Below are 21,396 nucleotides of genomic sequence, written 5' to 3'. Positions count from 1 at the left end.
ATGTTAGTTTGAAGCAATAATATTAAGTTTAAATAAATTATATTTGGTTAAACTATATATTATTGCTCTCAACTAACCTAATACAGTTGTGTGAAATGTGTTGACATAATACACTTAACTAAAGTGAACGTTTCAGTTTTTTCACTGTAGGTCATTCTTACATGTATTCAGCCTACAGCTAAACCACACTGTGGCTGGTATGTAAGTGCCTTGCTCAAGAGAAGCCATGTGTAGGATTCACGTCTGCTAATAATTTGTGTGAAATGCTGTTTTATGTGTTAAAAAACAAACAATATTCCAATAAGCATGCATTTATTTTACAACAAAAATGTGTAAAGCTTCTATTGGTAAATTCTTGAATGTTAAAACTCTTGTAGTTTACTGTTATGTGTTACACATGTTATGGCTTTTTCCAGTTGTAACCAGTCTTACCCCTCTCATCCTTCCTCTCTCCCCCCCGGCCCCCTTGATGGGGGCCCCTGAGACTGAAGCAACACAAAGCATTTCCTCCCTGCAATAGTATTTCACTTAGCTTACCTGGCTCTGAACTATTGGGTGAGATGATATACTCTGTATAGCTTTAAGTGATACAAATATCTTACACTAATTTAAAATCCTATTCTCCATGTGTGTGTGCATACAGTATATTGTTTGTGTTTATGTACTTGTGTTTTTGTACATATCTGTGAGTTTTTTTGTATATAATCTCATCTCATGCATTAATTTCTCTACTCTATATCTTTTTTTGTTGTTAAATTACCATTCATACATGTACGCTTAAATCAAAGGGGAAAAGTTCAAGTTCTATTCAACATTTATTTGATGATTCTCTGTCCATTGGCAAGATTTGATATGGTCTTTGTGACCCGGATTACAATTTAAAACATTGTTTTGTGGGTTTTAATAATACATGAACTTTCTATGTGCATTTGTATTTATAACCCATATTCGGGCAGCTTCACATGTGGGCAGTTTCAGAAAGAAAGAAAGAAACCAACAAAGAAATCTGGCCATCATTGATGAAAAAATACATTATCAAAAGTTAATTTCGGTTGTGACTGTTTTGAGAAAAGGTTTCCTGAGTGAGTTCTGCTAAGTTTGAGTTTTAAACTGCTGCTCTGGAGGAGACATGTGGGATCCTGGAATAGATTTAGAGGAAGAAAACCCCCCGAGGGCTGCAGAAGCAGAGAGAGGCACAGATAATATGAAAAGGAATGGATGGGATGTATTTGTCTCTGTGCATGTGAGCATGTCGGCCAAAGAAACCATTGTCCGAGCGGGAACGCTGCTGAAGGTATGTGTTTGTGTACTTTAGGCCGCTCTGCTGAATGATGGCTGAGCACAGTTGCTTTTATTACCAGGATGACCCATCCCTCTCCTCTCCTTCCTCCCATTCTCTCTATCCTCCCTCCCCCACAGCTCTGGGATATGAATACACACTGCAGAGCCCCTAGCATTACAGGCTGTCCCTGTGCTCCAATCTTTGTCTGGCCTTCATCACCACTGGGGCCTTGACTCTTCATTCGAAGACTCTTAACTGCCTTTGTCTGCATCTGTTTGGCAACACTGCATGTCTCAGGCAATATCTTCAAAACTACAACCTTAAAGAGCAACACACAAGGCAAAATCATTGCTGTGGGATTCCTAGAGGTGTCTAAAGAATTAGATTTGTATGGTGAATTAAGGGATAAAAGTGTTTAGAATACAACAACAAAGCAATTTAAAAGCTCATTATTAAACCTGCGGCAGGGAAAGGCTTTCACTTTTTTACTATCATGATGATATGATCTGATGTTGTTTTCCTTCATGTGAAAAGAGTGGAACCTATCCGATCACGCCATGTTTTGACATGATGATGAATATATTGCCATCTCCATTTGTAATGGGATCACAAAAGTTGTAAGCTTTTCTGGGGGGGGGGGGGCTGCTGGGGAGGGCATTCAGGAATGTCAAAGGTCAATAGAAAACAGGAGTGGTGACCAGAGAGGAGGACATGGTGGAGGTAAACAGATATCATCTTACACAGGGGCAGGGGCTTTCCTCCTGCACTATTATTGTGGTTGATGGATAACTTTATCAAGTGAAACCAACTTTATAGTCCAGAAACGTTGCTTCAAAAATAGACCCCTGATTAAAGGATTTCATTCCATTGCTTACAAAGGGTTTTCCTTATATAGCCCCCAGCTTACAGAATACACATGTTTGGCGTCACCTATTGACATTTTGCAAATAGCGCAAACTTGAAGAACTGAGGTAATGTCTCTTCTTTGCTGAAGTAAGTTTGAGTTTTTACAATTTAGTTTGTTGTTGTTTGCTGGAGTGTTATTTTCTTACAATATGTAATGCTTTCTGGCATCATCCAAAAATAACTTTTTAGAAATACACTGTTTAAGATTGAGAAAATTACAAGTTTAAGCAATAAAACAACACATTTTATATTATAATATAACAATAAAAGTGAGTATCTGCATCACAGCCGAGTATCTTATGTGTTAGTATTCCTGTATCGATGTATTGTCTTCCTATTTGTGTAACTCTTACTGAAAGCCTTTTTGTGAGTGTGAGTGTTTGCTCTGACGGGACAGGGTTGGTAGCCATGGAGCCGACAGAGGAGGGGTGTTTGTTGACGAACAACATTCCAGTGTGCGCATGATGTGTGTGTGTGATAAGCTCAGCACAGGTAAACACCATGCATCTATTTAAGGAGGATGGTTCTACCCTGAACAGCTGATAGACAACATTCTTGAGCACTGGCTGTGTTGCCTGCAGTTTTCAGGAGAAACTCAGAGACTATTATTCTGCCTGCATACACAAAATAGGGGACATTATGTTAAAAATAGGCTTCTTCTTTTCCTGCAATGTTATAAAGATTCCCTGTTGTTTATTAAAAAATATATATTTTTCAAATCAGCTGTTGTTTTATTGTTTTAATTGTTCATTGAGAGCATTTTTCACACTTACAAGTGAGCAGCATGCATGTTGAGCAAAAGTTCACATCAACCAGCTACCTCCTTATTATCTTTAGGGAGACATGCAAATCCCATTTGTTCCTCTAGTCTAATACATTCCCCAGGACCTGACTTTCAACACCATTCATTGTGTTAAAAAGAAAAGATCAGATCAGACTTGTGAGAGGCATTGTTAACATATATATAAATATTTTTGTTTTTCTTTGTTGCCTTATCCATCACTTACATTCACACTTTACATTTTACAAATATATTCAATTTAATATTATTATATTATTATTATTTTTAATATTATTATTATTATTATTATTATTATTTTCCTTAATGTATATATAATATCCTGCTTTATATTTTGTTTACTGTAAATTGATATTTCAACATGTATATATTTCTACTTTTTTAATGCTATTTTATTTCTATTTGAGCTGTTTACATTTTGAATTGTTTATTTCTAGTCTTTTAATTTCTCTAATGTACAATGCCTTGTCTTTTTATGCTGCTGCAATGCAAACCATTTCCCAAATTGAGATCATTAAAGTACATCTCATCTTATCTTATTATTGAAATGAAATTTCAATTGAAATTCAAGGTTTTCCTGAGAAATAGTAAATAAATATTGAATTAAAGGTTTGAGAAACCGGCTCGACATACACTTAACTCTTAACATCCCGATAGCAATGAATATCTTATGTGCTTTGACAAAAAATCCATTAAAAAACGTCATTGTGGAAGCCGTAGTACTGTAAAAAGCACGACCAATCATTTAAGCTAAAGTAACTGGATGGCCTACCTGCCTGTCAGCCTTCCTCTGTGCACACATTTATCTCGTGCCCTCATTGGTCATGTGCGCGTTCGTGTGTGTTGGAGGAGGGGCTCTGTAAGGAAGTGGCAGATTTTTTCCGGCTGTGTATTTTCAAATTCTAGCGCACTCGAGCTGGTTTCTCCAAAATTACTTACCCCACCCTTGATGGAAGAAATGCATGTGCTGGGTCTGCCTTGTTGTATTCAAACCAAGAAACTGAAGAGGGTGGGAGGATTCCACCATTGCTCGAAAGATAAGATCAAATTGTTAAGTATTTCATTCCTGCACCAGTTGAGTATGTTTCTAAACAGAATTAGGTTAGTTTCACTTCACCCCTCAGTTACAACACTGCTTTGTAGTCAGGGTCACAGACTATTGTGATGTGGTTAACCCTCACTTGTGCATTAACACTTAAACCCTCAGCGTGCCCCAAAGTTCAGTAAACTATTCTTTAGCTATATGTGTTTGGAAAAGCAGCAGTTAACCTTGGCTGTACCTGACAAACCTGCTTAACTGACTCCACCCAGCAGCAGCAAATTGTTACGTGACACAAGTTCACAGTTCACACAGGTTGGAAAAACTCTTGAAATGCTAGTTTTTAGACATTGTGTTCACTGATAAGAAAAAAACGTGTGATGAGGATGTTAGAATGATAACCTCTCAAAGTGGCTAAATAACTGCATTGTGTGTTTTTGATTGATTGGGTTAACCTGATGAGATTACAATTAACATTTGAATGTAGATAAAGACCAAAGCATGTCATTTCAATGAAGGATATTCCAAAGAAGACACAATGCCCTCTTGATAGTTTACACCGGGGCAAATTAATATAACAAAAGTGAACAAGATCAGTGTTTTGCATTAAAAAAAAAACCTCCCTTTTGCTCAGCAGCAGTTTGTCCAGCATGTTGTAAATCTGCATGGGACTGCAACATTCAGAATGTAAATTAAAAAGGCTGGGACATTTAGAATATGTGGCATCTGACTGTGTGTATCAGTGATACAGACTGACTGTTATTCTGTAAGTGAAGCCTGCCCTAACTAGACTGGGCACACACATTAACACTTACACAGAAAAACTGACTTCTGTCCCTTGCTTTGGTTAAATGTCTTTACATGGATTAGGGACTAACATACATGGACACAAGCTAATAATGAATTCTAATGATTCAATTACAGGCTTAAGTTAATAATTTGAGTTTTCATCAAGCAAAGAATATTTCCAATTGTCTTAAATGTTTTGATCATTTTCTCTCAGGACCAAAACAATTAATTGCAGCATGGTGGTTTAACATGTCCTGATAAAAGCAAAATTAAAACACAGAATAAATGCATAAAAACACGTTACTGTTTGTGCTGCATATGCAGCCCAGTCAAACAGAGGCCACAATGTCCCAGTTGTCCAACACTTACATTAATATGATGACTGATTTCCTATTAGCATGATGAAAATAGCATGTGAAAATATATTGTTAGCATTGACTTCACAAAGTAGTGCAAGGCTGATGAATGTATGAACCATGGCCTAAGAGACCCAACCTATAAACCCCAAACATGTTAGTGAGAACAAAACTCATTAGGCCACATTTTGTTTCTTTGCCCATTTTGTCTCTGATTTTCAATTCTGCCGAAGACTATAAATCTTGCCATCAACAACTGTGATAAAAAGATGGATCCCAAAAACTGTGAAGTCCCTCAAACTACCACAGTAAGGCCCCATCCACACGGAAACGGAAATTAAAACGAACCGATGTCGATACAAATAAAGTATTCTGTCCACACGGAATCGGCTCAAGAAACGTGTCCGTCCACACGAGACCGCTCGATCTGCTGGAAACGTTGTTGTACATATGCCGGGCCTGTAAGTGGCGCTGTCTTTCACCACAAAATACACGAAAAGCAGTGAATAAGACCAAGCATGTTTGCCATGGTTGCCCTTCTGTTTATTATCCGCGGTGGATTTAGAAATATGTAGTTCATGTAGTTCTCCATTTCCACTTGTTGCTGATGGTTGTGGTAGAGGAGCTGTAGATTGTGCACTAACATCTGTAGCATGGTCAGTAGTGTCTGGAGCACGAAAGCAATCCTGTGATCCGCCATTGTTGTTGTTGGCGAAACACATCAGTAATGACGCGGGTGACGCGGGAGTGAGCAGCAGAGGTGGGGAGAGGCGGGGCTATGGCTTCATCGTTATCAGGAAATGATCGTATAGGGCGCCGTACATACGGAGCCGTTTGGCCCCCGAGAGCGTTTCGTCCGCAAATCTACACACCTTGGGAGCCGTTATCGTTATCGTTATCCTTGTTTCCGTGTCGGCCTCGTGTGGACGAACCGTCTATACGAACTGTAGCGGATACAACCCGTTTCTTCTCCGTGTGGACGGGGTCTAATGGCGCGTTTCCACGCTCGGCCTCGCTCGCGTTATTAGGCCTTATTAGGCCCGGCTCACTTTAATGCTGCGCTTCCATTACAGTTTAGGAACTGGGGTAGTTACTATAGTAACGCAGTGTAGGCGGAGCCGTGACGTTCTTCAATGAGAGCCCCAGAAAAACAACACAGCCGTTAGCTCTTAGCACTTAGAGCTCACAGCTCTCAAGTACAAACCACAGACTGCCTGTGTCATGGCGAATACAGTCGCTGGTTTATTTATGTCTGTAGGCCGTTGTTGTGAGTGTGGACGGTCGGAGCATATATAACGTTAGCTTAGCCAAGCTCCATTTAGAAAACACGTATTTTAAAAGGGTTTTCCGCCTGCCGTCTGTCTGCAGACTTGTCAAAGCATTAATTCATGGTTTTTACTAACCGGTATCAGTATGTTGTTACTTCGGCATCATTTTGAAACGTGTATTACAATTAAATCACGGTCAAATATGTTCATCTTGTTGTAGTTGTAGCTCCCTTGCCAGCGATTCTCTCTCTAGTTTAGCATACTCAGCCCGACACAGCCTGGTTGTTCCTGGCCCTAGAACCACGATTTAGTCGGGCCAGAAAAAAGGTGAAAAAGTAGCCCGGGCCAAAACTAGGCTAAGTGGAAACGCAACCAAAAACGGGCCCCGCACGGCTCGGCACGCTTAAAGCGAGATACCCGCTGCAGTGGAAACGCGCCATAAGACTTCCATAAATCACAATTGACATCTTTATGGGTCTGACTGTAGTCACCCATAGCAACACTTACTGTATTAATTCAACTATATTTGAAGAGTTGTTGTATGGTGGGGTATTGACAGTAGGGCTGTGCGATTATGGCAAAAATCATAATCACGATTATTTGGGTCAATAATTGATATCACGATTATTTTGACGATTATTCATTGACCATTTATTGAACTTTAAAACAAATAATATTTTACCAATAAACAAGATCAAAAAATATGTTGGAGCGCACTTCCAAAACCATACTAAACATATATTATTAATAAATAAAAATAAATTAGACCAAAATAAATTAAATCAAATATGTTGCAGTGCACTGTCACAACCTACTGAAAACTCCTTAACATATAGCCAACATGTTGGTAAAACATATTCAACATATTCCACTCAGTTAAACGTTGAAGGCTGGCCAACCGTCATGGTCCAGAAGTAACAGGAAATAAATGTTGAACTACAATTTAAGACCAAATAAAAATGTTTAGGCCACCATGACAAATGCTGGTAGGGCTGCTCATGTCATCTTTTAAAGATGTTTTGCAAGAAACACCAGCCTGTTTACACGGTCTGGTTTCAGAGATGAGCGCAGGCAGGTGACAATATTGCCACCTGGACTGAAGACCCTCAGCCACGCCCCGACACGTGGGGTGACGCCGGCCAATCACAAAGCTTTGATGCGTTCAAGTGCATTATTCTGGCACAGGAAGATTATGTTACAGGACATTAACGATAAAACAGAATATTGTTGTTCTATTTTTAGACACATCTCGCGATCGACTGGTTGGGCACCCCTGGGCTAGACTACTACTTTGCTACCACAACAGACCTATGGTCTAGCCTAGACCATAGGTCTGTTGTGGTATAGGTCTGTTGTGGTAGCAAAGTAGTCAGCTGAAGCCACATCTCTCTCAACTTCCCCACGGCATTTGTCATATAGTGCAGGCAGCGCAGACCTGCTGAAATAATACAGAGACGGCATCGCGTAACGCTTGTCCAACGTGTTGACAAGTTGCTTAAAGCCCTGGTTGCTAACAGTGCTAACTGGGCACATATCTTTAGCGATGTGAAATGTAATGGCAATTAGTGGACATAGTTTTACCCTTCTTTTTAACGAGTTGCTGCTCTTGTTCTGACATCTTCGCTCGCGCTGAACACTCACAACACATGTCACTCCCACGTGGCCGAGTGGGCTTTTAGGGAGGGGCGAAAGCGCACCCAGCAAAATAATCGTATTTTGTCAATTATGCTGTTTTCATAATCGTCGCAAGCCATAATCGTAATCGCGATTAAATACGATTAATTGCACAGCCCTAATTGACAGTAACTACAGCAGGTCAAATGTCACACTGATACAGTTCCTGCAGCAGCTGTATGCTCAACTAAAGTTTTCGGGAGCTACCGTGACTATAATGGAAAGTTCAGCAGCTCAACATGGAAGTGTTGGTGACATGTAGAAGCACTCTATGTGGATATGTAATCCATCTGCACTCATACAGTAAATCACGTTGCAGGCCTTCAAGCGAACTCAACTCAAACTCAATTTGTGTACAAAAGCATTTACAATAAAACCTGCCAAAAAACACACCTTTCACTCAACTGAACAAGCAAAATGAAGTTCAGAAGCATGTTATTGTCATTTGTGTTTCCTACATGTATAAAAGAACACATGACACAACAAAGCATATGTGTTCTTCTGATTATGCATATGGCTTACCCAAGAGTTCGACACAATGTGTGCTCACAACTCATGCAGTGCAGGCTGGCAGGGAGGGGGGGGGGGGGCGTTGACACATGTACAGGCTCTCTTTCTCCTTTTCCCCTGGGGGAGACATACAATGAAAACTATTCTCTAGCTTCATGATTTTAATGAATTCAGGAAAGTTGAAGGATGGAAGAGTGGCAGTTTTTTTTTCATTTGGTTTGGTTTATCTTAAAAAGGCAATTGCAATTGGCTGCTGGCTGGGTTTATGGTTTGTATGTTACCAAACTGACTCTAAAAGTAGAGAAAGGAGGGTAACAGACATTTTGGAGCATGTGGGGCTGTTGCCATGTGCTCGAGTAAGAAACCGATAAAGAGAAGGGGGTGTGGCACTCAGAAAACTGCACGGACCACTCTCTTGCTCCTTCTGTCCCTCGCGCTGATGGAGTGGTTTCATAACATCCAGCCAGCCTAGCTCCACTCTGATTCAATCATCTCTGAGCAGCCGTGCACGTGCGTGTGTTTTAGGTGGGGGGTGTGTCTCTACACGCCCCCGATCTTTCATCCCAGTTATCCCATAGGTTACATGCAAAGGTACCCGATAGACGGGGGCTCTATAAAGACCCGCTTTGTTCCTTGGATCTCTCTGCTCCTGTTTTATTTCTCCGGTCTTTCTTGTTTCCATCACCACTCATCGCCAAAATGCCCAGCAAGAGGAAGAAGAATAAGCGTCGCATGAGGCGGACAGTAAGTGATGCTAGACGACCTTTATTTCCACATCAATGTTGTTCTCATCACGACCAATTACATTTTGTTTATTTAGAACTTCTATTAGTGTGGCCCTTCTCTACGTGAAAACATATTTGACGCGCGCACGTGCACTGCTGCTGCAATCACTGTACTTGTGTTCAGTGTGTGATTGGAGTGATGGGTGAAACGATGTGCGTCTTTACCCTAAAATGCAAAACCTGATTTAAAAAAGTGAAGAAAAAATGCACGTGTCCACTACCAATGCAAAACCTTTTAAATGAGCCTTATGATTTGAAACAAATCAAAATCTCAATTTAAGTGACAAAAATGGACACTATGTTTTTCTTTTTGACTTTATTTTGTTTTTTTCTTGAGTAACTCCAATTAGGCTTAGTGCGTTCAATTCCGCTTAGATCGAAAACTTTTCCACAAATGCACTCAAATGTAATACTTTCAAAACGTAATTGATTTTTAGTTAGATTAATTACATCTGGCATTTGTGCAAGAGTCAAAGAAAATGGTTCATGTGGATTCCCGAGCGCCACGTGCGGTATCAGCGCGCTCTATGGACACAATTTATAAAGTGCTGGGATTTATATTTCCCATCTTTACACCTTTATGGTTATCAAAGCTGTATAAGCCCACATTATTACAAATATAGAAAAATATATTTGTTTCTATCCGCCAGCAAAGCATAAAGTAGCCCCCCCCCCCCCCCCCCCCCCCTAATGCACAAACAGGTACATGCATCACTCACTGTCTTCGTACATCAAACTATGCATAATGTATGAATCATCATCACAATGCATTATTACGAAGCAGTTGGCCAATAGTATGCTTATTTAAAAATCGGACTCCTAACCCCCTCCCCACTCTTTCGTAACTGCCAGACATTTTACTTCTGAACATTCAGTGCCCAAAGAGGAGTGGGTGTGGCAAAGGGGTCTGTGGGAGTGTTGGATAACTAGCAAGAAAGTAACAGATGCTTACAATTCTCAGAGGGCAAAGGTTACTCAGTCACTGAACACTGTCATCTTTTTCCCAATCACAATGATTAATTGTTTTAACCTGTGCTCTTTAACCTAATTTACAACTTTAAAATCATAACTTGCTTCACCACTAAAGGGTTGTAGGTATGGAGTTTCTCAGCGCCTCCCCCTCAAACTCTCTTGCTGACTCTAGGCCCCACACAACTGTATTTGGTAGTGTGTTGACTGGAGGAATGTCTTGCATTTGTTTTGCCAGCGCCTGCACAATCTCTAGTTCTCCGAGTGACACTAGGATAACAACGGGCCCCTAAAGCCCATTACAGCTGGATGTTATAAGCAATTCCCTCTTGAAAGCTAAAAAGTGTTGCTTGAAGATGTAAAGCTACATTTGTCTCACACATTCCTAAGCATTTTCAATAACGTAATGTGGTGATGTAGTAGTGAAAATGTTGCCAGCCATTTGTTGGAGGTAAGAGAGGGGTTGTTTTGATGGTGCATAGCTTGACGGGTATAGACGTATGAACTGACTGGCTGGCTGTCTATCTAACAAAAGCCTTTTCAGGGAGTGATTGTAACCTGATTATAACCTTATTATGAAGTGATTAGGCCCACTGTCTGGCGTGCGGGGCACACATCAGTGCTGCTGACTCTCACTGTTTCTGTTCCCGCTTCACCAGACCTGTCAGGATGGCTTTGATTCAACTAATGAACTCCCATTATCCAAGTAGCTTTGATGGTCCCTCTCCCTGAAATCCAGCCCCTCCCTCTAGTGGTTGGGCTCCTAAAATCTTCTTTAAACCCTGGGGGGGGTTTTGTCCCAAGCTGAAAAAACATGTTGGATTCCTGGTATTCCTGCAGTCCAAAATGTGCTGAAATGCTTTGCAAAACGACAACAACAGTATTTAAATGCAGCAAGAGCCTCAAAGAATTCCATCCCATTTGCCTCAATTCACCTTTTTTTTTTTTTTAAAGAAGATGTAAGAATTTAAACTTGAGTTGTTTGAGATAGATATTGCGTAATTGAATTACGTTACCTTGAAGTACTTTATTTATATTAACTACCTTGTAAAATGCTACTTTAATGTATGACAATTATATGGTGGTTTCCACTGTATTGAAAAGACAACAATCATTAATCCCACATTTTTGTGCTTTCCCTCTTACAGCAGGCCCAGAGGATAATCCTTGAAGAGCAGCATGCGGCCAACCCACCAGCCAAAGGGACTCCTGGGATTGCAGTTGGTGCTCCCCCTACAGCCGTCCCAAAGAAGGGGGCTAAAGCACCAGTTAGAGAACTGGCTAGAGCTCCAGTGAAGATCCCAAAGGTTGTTCCAATTGCAGTCCCTATTGTGGAAGTCCCCATAGTAGAACCAGTTGTGAAAGAGCCTGAACCAGAGCCTGTTGCAGTGGTGGAGCCTGAACCAGAGCCCGTTGCAGTGGTGGAGCCTGAACCAGAGCCCGTTGCAGTGGTGGAGCCTGAACCAGAGCCCGTTGCAGTGGTGGAGCCTGAGCCAGAGCCCATTGATGTAGCTGAGCCTGAGGCCGTGCCAGAACCAGAGCCTGTGGTGGAAGAAGCTCCAGCAGAATTTGAGGTTGAAGCCCCTGCCCCGGTCGTTGAAGAAGCTCCAGTTGTTGAGACCCCAGCAGAGCAACCTGCTGAAGTTGAGGCTGCGATAGAACAAGAAGCTGAACCTATCATTCCTGAAACAGAAGCAATAACAGAGGTAATAACTGCTTTGGTTCATATGCAGACACTTGACTGTATCATTTGATAAGGGGTGTACCAGTGGATTTTTATAGTGGTTAATCCTCCATAGTTGACAAATGAGTACCTGAGGCACTTGTAATATGGTAATAGATTAAGTAGAGATGTGGCGACTCTTCAAAGGCCTTATAATACATCCTGTACATTTTAATGGCAGCCTTGGTTATCTTTTGATAGGCTTTCTGTGTAGTGCCATACTTTTTGGCTATCAACAAAAACCGCCAGCAAGCTGTAACCATAGTAACTTCTGACACTTATGTTGTGATGAAATCCATGTGCTTCTCTAGAAATGTACTTTGTCCAACCAATGTATACATGGCTACAAACTCTGAATGTCGCATGGTCTTCACGTAATTTCCACACATTGTGGATCTTAAAGTCTGCTATTTTGGTTTTGTGGAAGACCGTTAAACGGTGTATATGCTGTAGCTCTTATAGGAGAAGGGGGTGGGGCTGGTGGGGGGGGGGGGGGGGTTTAGAGGCAAAGGGAACAACATGTTCCATTTAGCAAAGAGGTGGGAAGTATGGGAGGGATTGTAGGCTACATCACTGGAGAGTGGGCAGAGCCATTTCAGCAGTCATTATACAGTATCTCCTACATTAAAACATGCCTGTGTCATGAAGCACATGGCTTTGATTAAAATGCAATTGCTTTTTGAATAGGCTGGGAGGACTTTAATGGAGTTTGTTCTCTAAAATATTGGATTATTTAATTTTGCTGCGAGAAGTGTTTGAAATGTTAATTTGCTGGAATCAACGAGATGGCTTTTTTTGAATATAGGCGATCAAGAGAGTTGGTTGAGTTTTAAAGTAAAAGTTGGTAGAAGAACTGAAGCTTGCTTTCTACTGTATTCAAATAATTGCTGTTTGGCTAGCTTGCACAGTTGTAGCTTATAACTAAACATGTTTCCCAACATTTATTTTTTTTACCCTCCAACTCTTTACATTAATGTTTGCGTTGCAATTTCAACACATTACCTTTGTTTCTTCACATGACTAACATGTGCACATTTTGGGAACATAATGTTCTGTTTCAGCCAGTACACTGCAGGCTATGTGTCGTGGCACACACAGGCGCCATACTGCACATGCATGTGTCTACCCACACACAGTTGCGCATGTAGGCACACACGCACAGAATTTGTGCACTTTTCTCTTGGTAACTGAGCCATGTCCACATATGGAGCAGATGCATGTGCTGACATGTGTTGGCTTGAACGACCAGTTAGACAGGAGGTGTACGTCAGTGACGTAGCCTTTTGCTAGAAATTAGTTAGTTTACCTAGGGTACAGTGTTTACTTTGCTATAGAATAAAGGCTGCACTGTTCTCTTGGGCCATATCGTACCTTTACATAGTACAGCGTTTACTTTGCTATAGAATGTCACTCAAGCTTGCGTGTTATGCCCTACCCTCTGAGCTATACAGGACCAATGGATGTTTCTTGCTCCCCGTCATTGTATAGCTGTTTGGCCCACCTCCTCCTTCTTTGTTCCTACATCCCTCCTTCTCTCCCTCCCACCACATCATCCATCACTCCTTAGCTCCCCTCTTGCCTTGCTGCTTCTCTGCTCCTTCACTGCCTGTAGATGTGCCAGATACAATTTAGACGCTCACATATACACGTACAGGCTCTATTGCACTTTGGCAAAGTTGGCATTTATTCAGTGCTGGCTTTAAATGCAACTCATACAGTAGTCCTTTATATGGTGTATAGTGTTTTATGAACTTTAATCAATAATCTTGACACGAGTGGTTACTCTGACACTGTTCGACTAGAGTTGCACTCCACTTGGGTCAATAGACAATAGAATCAGAGCAGGCAAAAATGGGGCTTGTATTCAGCTGGCTTTGGGACAAGAGAGAGGAGTCTCCACCACTTCTGGTTGTCACCACAGAGACTCAGGTGAGTCCCCCCCACCCAATATAAAGTCCTGCTTAGTGTTACATTGTATACAATTTTCCGTGTCCTGAGGCAGCGGGTGCGGCTCATGTTGAGACTGAACATTTTGTACCCGTTTGCTCTCCCTCGGTGCTCCTGCAGACCTCGACCCCTCCCCCCTTCAGTCACTCACCCATTTCCCTCCCTTGTATATTCATTCTCCCTCATCACTCTTCTTCCCTCCCACCACTTGTTTCTCTGTCTCTCCTTTCACCCTACTCTGGCCTCCCCCTTTCACTCCTGTCTTCGGCCAACCCCTATGGGGCCGATGGGCATTTACTAGCTTATCTTCTTAGCACATGTGCTTGTTCTGCCATGTGTCCCCCTCTTATCATTGGGTTTTTGTCGGGGGTGGGGGGCGAGCGGCGAGCGATACCTGTTGAGATGTGTGTAGTCTTGCAAGACGGCTGTCAACTTTATTTATTGTTATAAGATTTATGTAACAAACGTCGATGATGGTGATTTGGGGTACATTTGCTCATAACATCCTATAAGGGGCATGCTTTAAAACGATGAGCATATTTATAAAGGTTGGTGACGTGATGTTTGTGGTGTTCTCAGACTTGGTTGGAAAAAATATCCCCTTGTGGCAACGCACATGGGCCGCTGTCCCCCCTCCACCTAGTGTCCACCCTCTTTCCTTACACAGCACACATTGGGCCTGGCCCACATTACCTGGCAACTTTTTAGGAGTGTTTTTGGGGGCTCGATAGGTCTTCGTTTAATGCAGAAATCCAAATGCGTCCCTGTTTTTATTTTAAATTGTGCTTGCTTTATGTTGAGCTTTGTAAAATTGTTTCCCTAAACTCTTGATTCCTGAAAAGGCCAAACGGTTTTCTTATTGCATTTAGCTCATTGCATTCCAGATAAAGTTTACCATCCGTATAAAAATGGTCAGTTTCTAGATAAGCTTTGTTGTTGGCTGGAATTGCTTTTCAGTAGGACTGGTGAGGCAGGATCTGCGTTCAGACCAGTTTGTACAAAGTGTTCTTGTGCTTGGACAGTCTGGAGGGGGTGTACGCCTGTTTTCCTGTTAAGCAAAGGAAGGCCTATAGTCCACCCCCCTCCCTCTTGCCCTTCCCTCCTCCTTTCTCTCCCCTATACCATCCCTCAGAGGCTTTAGCTGGAGTATATATTTACCCTAAACCATACATGCATTTCTGTCCACTTGGCTTTTGTTCAGTAGGTTGTGTAAATCTTGGCAAACAGGATTAATCACCTTTCAGTAGCACAATGCAAAGAGGTGGAGATGGTTAACTAACTCACCGTAACCACAAGCATTTTAAGTCTCCTGTGACTTTTCACTCCGTTTGCACTGTAGCATAAACTTTAGATGCATTTGCATGATTGGTCTTATTTTGCCTAGCACCAGACTGCATGCACCAGACTTGCCCCACATTGTAGAGTGGCTGATACAAGACTTTTAAATAATTTACTGTTGACTACGAAGTTTTACATTATTTATGTGCTGCTCACTTTTACTGCCACTATAGCTCTCCCTATTGGCTACACAGTGGGGGCCACCAGTGGCCATTTAGGTTACTGTCAACTGTTTTCTGTAAATGTGTCGGGTTGCCCCTGCAAAGTAAAATGACTTGGCATGTGGCATATGTATCTAGAACATATTTAATTGAGTAATGCTAATACAATCGATTACATTTTAATGCAAGAATGTTAAAACGTGGTGCAGACTACAGAGCATTGCTGCTTTTTTGTGATACAGATCCAATGTCTTGCTCCATGACCAAATCAGAGCATATGCTTGAAATGCCCTTTTTTAAGTTTGAAGACTTACATTTTATGAATCTGGGCTGGGTTACAAAAAGGGGTTGGCAAATGGGTTTACTAGCTCACCATTATGTAATTTTTAAAACCTATGTTTAGTGTTCCTCTCCTGACATACAGCCAACACACAGCATTTTATTTGTTAAAGTGCGCATTGTATCTTATTTCAGTAAACTGTACAACTTTTTGTAAACTGTGAACCTTCTAAGAATGTCATTGGGTTTACTGTTAATCCTCGCGGCGAATACAGCTACAGTTTGGCTTACAAACAGTTTTGTGAATCCTTTTGCTTGAGGCACATTTTTAGAACTCGTATGCCTCTCTCAGTGTGCCCTTAACTGTTGTGGGGGGAAAAGGAGTAATGGAAGCAGTTTAACAGGCAAATGTATTTAATTACCTCTTAATTCTGGTTGATGTGATTTTATTTTGTATTTATTTACACTTCTGCCCCTCAACATGTTTTCATTGGATAACAATGCATATCTTTATGATGGTGTAGCTGACTTGTAAGTAAACATTCTCCTTTTTCTTTCGTAGGTTGTACACCCAGCTGAGGCTCCAGTAGCAGCCCCTGTTGAGACCGAGGTAAGAACAAATTTGCATTTGCAAAATGTTGGTATTTGCCGGTGTGAACGAGTATGTTGATCATAGCTCAACATGACTAATTTCAAGTAAGACCTGCTTTAGTTTTTGATGAGTTGGTGTTTTTTACGACATCTGAAAATGCCACATTGAGTCATGTTATAAGGTAAAACTAATGGGTCAATCAGGTTAGGCATGCAGACCCTATAAAAAGCATAATGCCGTTCAGAAAGGGCACCTGCCTTAATCCAAGTTTTGTTGTTGTTGTTACACCACAGTAACACAGTATTTCTAACTTCACAACTTACAAAAGGCCCCCACACTTGCCTCAGGTCACATTCTCTTGTACTTTTTTTGTTCAGAAAGAAAGGATTACACTTTTATTTTATCCTCAACACCTCATACTACTTTTGATGTAGGTAATGGGCATTTATTGTGCTGCAATTGGTGGGCAGGTTGCTCAAACAGTTTTATTTTAGTTTGTAGTGAAGATAATTGTGAAATATTTTCTATCAAGTCTGTTTAGCAGATAACCGGCCCTTGTCTTATTAAAGTGTTTTTATTTATTGTTCTCCAGATTCTGACAGAGGAGGCTACAACTGTAACCACAGCAACTGAACTGGTAAGCACTTTGACAGCAAGTCTTGTCACTATAGTTACATCATTACCAACTCCGTAGTCTTGTTCATTCCATCACATATCATTGCCCCGATAGATTGTCAGTGACTCATATGAACTAAGTGTTACCATTAGTTAATCTGTGTGCATGTTGCATGGTGTTTCATAATGTGTGCCGTGTTGACTTTGCATGTCCAGACACTTGATGTCTGTGAGACAGTGACTGAAGTGAAGGCAGAGGAAGAAGCGGTCGCCATTACTGAAGCTTCTGAAGAACCATTGGTAGAACTTGTCAGTGAGCCGGTTGCTGCTGAACCCGCTGTAGAGGAGGCCGTTGCGGAAACTGTGGTGGAGGTTGTCGCAGAAGCAGTGGTTGAAAAGGTTGCCGCAGAGGTACCAGAACAGGAGGATGAAGCTGAAATCGAAGTGTTGGCTGAAGAATCACCTGAAGTCTCTGCCGAGTCTGTTGCTATCACAGAGGTGCCAGTTCGATTAAAAAACGATATTTTTTCCCTTTTCTTGAACTTTTTCTTATTTCCCTTCCAAGAACAAAAAACAATGTCCTTTAATTTTATGTAGTTTGTATTTGTGATTGTATGTTGCATGTGGTTTGAACAGTTGTGCTTCTTGTGGAAGATCCAATCATTTTCATTATTTCACTAGACTTTCCTTTCATAAATACTAAACCTTGATTAAGTAGAACTTCATCTAACTTTGTTTGCTGGCATGTTCCTTTTACTTTTATAATGCAACTTAACAGCAAAGACTGATTTGCTGTGTCCTGTTATCTTTCAGGATGTTGCTGCCCCATCTGAGGAAATCCCAGTGGTGAGTGTTCTCCCTTTGGACCTAATCAATGTTTTCTTTTGGCAATATTTCCAAAAGTAGCAATTTTATCTGGGCCACACATGCTTATGGTGTTCTGAATATTGACATGGCAGTATCTGTTGTTTCACCAGGAGCCAGAAATCGTCCCTGAGGCTCCAGTAGAAGAGGCTGAAGCCCCTGTAACTGAAGTCAAGGAGGTAAACCCTGAACTTTTAAACAATTGGGAACTGCATGTCAAGGTTCAAGGTCATGTGATCATTTAGGATTTGCTGCATTCTACCTTTAAAACCCCCTGAAATACAAATGTGGTTTATGTCAGTATTGGGACATTTCTATTGATGCTAATGCACTCTGCTTTCAAGACATTTAAAACAAACCTAGTTCATAGCCAGTTGCCATTTTCTCCTGGGATGTGTGCTTATTAGTTCTCCTCATTTACATTCTTTGACCTTGCCTGTGGAATATTTTTAAATGTTCTCACCTTGTTCCCTTATGTTTATCCAGGTCCTTGCTGAGTGCCTGGTCGATGACTTTGTTGTCACAGAATCTGTCGCTGCCGTGGAGGTCGCCATCGCTGAGTCTGCTGCTGTCCATGCGGTGAGAGCATCTAAAATGTTCTTTGACATTGAAATTAGACTGTCTTCCCAGCAATGCAAACCTGCTGTTAAAAGCGTTTTTTGCACAACACATGTGCTACTTGTATGCTCTGCTTTAACGACCATCTCTCTATTTGCTTTTATTTAGAAAGTTGTGGAAATTATCGACACCCCCTCAGAACCAGAGGTAACACCCGCTGAGCCTGCTGCATCCCCCGCAGAGGAGATGATCATTGTGAGTTAATATAAAGCTTGGAAATTGTACAAACTTGTATGACTATAATGTAAAACAGCACCATTATTGCTAATATTATAAAAAGAATGTCAGACTGTTTGGTTTTTATTAACCGGCCTCACCCTTGTCTTTCCAGGAAGCCGTTCCTGAGCAGACTTGTGTGGATGTGCTGTCAGAACTCAAAACTGAAATTTGCGACATGCCCTGCCAGATGCAGTCTGTGCAGATCAACTCAATGGTAAGAAGCAAAGCATGAAAAATGTCTACAGTAATTACCAAATATATAATATTGGAGATTCACTGTGCACTCGCCTGATCTAATGTCTCGTTTTATTTTCAGGAGATGTCAGTGGAGCCAACGTTGAACGGACACATTGTTCCAGAGCTCTCCATCGAGGGCTAGGTCCACATTACACAGCTTGGAAGACCTTTTCTGTCTTTGTAAGTATCTAACACATTGAACATCTCACTTGAATAACTGTTTCAAGCAGCAGCAACAAACTGACTCCTATCCTTTGCCTTTTACAGATTCCCCTTTGGCCATTCGGAGTACTCAAAGCTTTACAGCTGACGTGTCGATTTTTTTTAGGGATTTACTCCACGCATTTGAAGGGACATCCACACTTTGAAGTGCCTTTCCGGCCCTGGTTTTTATCAAAACACCAAACCAGATGTCACTGAGCCAAAACCAGCTGCATTCAAGGCAGCACAACAGACTTGTCATAAATGTGCAGAAATGGAAACCAGCATATTGTGACTCCTTATCTGTAGTATTCCCCAACCACCCTGAATTTGCATTAGCAGTGGAAGCAGGCGTGCTTGAGAGATGACGATTCCTAAATCGATATAACTGGCAGTGCCTGATATCTGGGCATGTTCCTCTCTCCAGCACGTCTGCGTCCATGCAGCATAACCAATGCATGTGAAACCTGTAACGATGATGAATGTGGCTATAGTTGTACTGGGGCCTGTTCATATGGAATGGAAAACTTCACATTTTCGAGAGGTCTTTTTATTACCATCAAACTTTCCCCAGCCTTCATTTCTGTCCTCCAGTTCTCTCTGCCGAAACTAAGTGCTATCCTGGAGTGGGAGTTTTTGGTTGCATGGCCAATGGAAAAAGACAGTTTGGGGGGCAGGGGTGAGCTGAGAGGCCATGCCCTTTCCCCCTTTCCTTCACTTTTTTAAATCCATTTTGTATAGACCCTATGATGTGCTACAGTTTTGTTCAAAGTCTGTGCTCTGGAAAGGAAACGTAATGTGATCTGGTTATTTGATTGATGGGATGATGTTGGTCCACGTTTGAAATAAAGCTGTAACTCATTGTGAAGCAGGAATACTTGTTGTTCTTTCTATACACTATCAATCACACATCAGGAGAAATGGTTTGTATTTAATTGCATAAGGGACATGACTAGTAAATGTGAAATACAGTATATTCTCTCAATTTTCTATCAATTCTGTACTGGCAATATCAAATTCTTAGAAATGCACCTAAAGAATAGTGTGGCTGTTTTTTCTTTGGAGATAAAAATTGTCATTTTTAATCGGTAACAATTTACTTGGGTGATACAAGTCTTTGCTTAATATTGTAGGGACTCATTTAATTTCTCGACATCCCCCTCCGGTAGTCGGCTACTTTAGAAAGTCTGTTTTAAATATCCTGTCATAGAATTTCAATTTGCCTTGTGATGTGGCCATTTGAATTATTGTTAATGAGAAATGCAGCTTTATAAACTCGACTAACATTAAAGGTCCCTCTGTTGTTAATCAATATATTATAGGTCTCAGTTATATTCAAAACATGTCTCTGAAGGAGAAGCGTGTGGTGCAGTGGATAGTGCGTTGGTGTTCGGATCAAGGGAGCACAGGTTCAAACCCCATTGCAGTCAGCATGTCGTTGTGTCCCTGGGCAAGACACTTCACCCCAAATTGCTCCTGTGGGGATTGTCCACAGTATTGAGTATGTAAGTCGCTTTGGATAAAAGCGTCTAACAAGTAACATGTAATGTAAAGTGTTTGGCTGGAAATACCGAACAGATCATGCATTGTAGCATCCCATAAACCGAAGCCGGATTTTGCCGATGTGTTTATGTGGATTCAAAAGTCGTAAATAATCTACAAAATGGAGGAGACCGATCTGGTCGGAGCAACTGTGACAAATAATCCAACTGAAACCGGCATGGACAATGACTATGTTTTAAAAATGCGCTTATCCAGAAAAGCCCGGTTTGGACACTTTACGCGCAGAAGAAACATTTCTATTAAAAAAAGAATTATACATTTCTGTCTTGTTATGCCTTTAATAGCTACTAACTTGAAGTACAACAAAAGAAAAAAATCTCTCTAGGGCTCTGGGTGGGCTTTATTTTCGCGGACTTTATGACAAGTTCAGCCCGCTGTGAGGTTTATACGTACAGTGACGCGTCCTAAAACCCGGAAGTAAGCTGCGCTCGGGTTCCCTCGACAAAAAAGCCATGGAATTTCTCCATAGGATTTTGGAAAATAGCTCGAAATAAGGTCTGTGGAACGAACCTGTTAGATAAATACACGTTTTGGTTCAGCCGGATAATATCCACATGTCTACCCTACTTTTATCATTTTCGAATCATAAATCTAATCGATAGATTTATGATCGTGTAGAGCCGATGAAAGGGAGTCAGAGGCGGTGTGTTCAGTATGGAACT

At 41.2% G+C, this 21,396-nt stretch overlaps 1 protein-coding gene across 2 annotated transcripts; it reads left to right on the top strand.

Moving 5' to 3' along the window:
- The first annotated feature begins 9,217 nt into the window (after positions 1–9,217).
- LOC117452493 (calphotin-like) lies at positions 9,218–20,039 on the top strand. Of its 2 annotated transcripts, XM_034091168.2 has the most exons (12): positions 9,224–9,367; positions 11,526–12,083; positions 16,388–16,435; positions 17,010–17,054; positions 17,249–17,530; positions 17,846–17,878; positions 18,010–18,075; positions 18,383–18,475; positions 18,623–18,709; positions 18,846–18,947; positions 19,050–19,150; positions 19,238–20,039. In XM_034091168.2, the coding sequence occupies exons 1-11, from the start codon at positions 9,323–9,325 to the stop codon at positions 19,110–19,112; spliced, it is 1,422 nt and encodes a 473-aa protein (XP_033947059.1). In that variant the 5' UTR covers positions 9,224–9,322; the 3' UTR covers positions 19,113–19,150; positions 19,238–20,039. The 2 variants fall into 2 exon arrangements, with proteins under 2 accessions (XP_033947060.1, XP_033947059.1); XM_034091169.2 differs by lacking the exon at positions 17,249–17,530 and having other exon boundaries at positions 9,218–9,367.
- Positions 20,040–21,396: the final 1,357 nt, after the last annotated feature.

Source organism: Pseudochaenichthys georgianus, chromosome 9 (assembly GCF_902827115.2).
Source record: "Pseudochaenichthys georgianus chromosome 9, fPseGeo1.2, whole genome shotgun sequence".
Taxonomy (NCBI): domain Eukaryota; kingdom Metazoa; phylum Chordata; class Actinopteri; order Perciformes; family Channichthyidae; genus Pseudochaenichthys; species Pseudochaenichthys georgianus.
The sequence above is the reverse complement of the archived record's forward strand: the minus strand, read 5'-3'. Positions and strand labels throughout refer to the sequence as shown.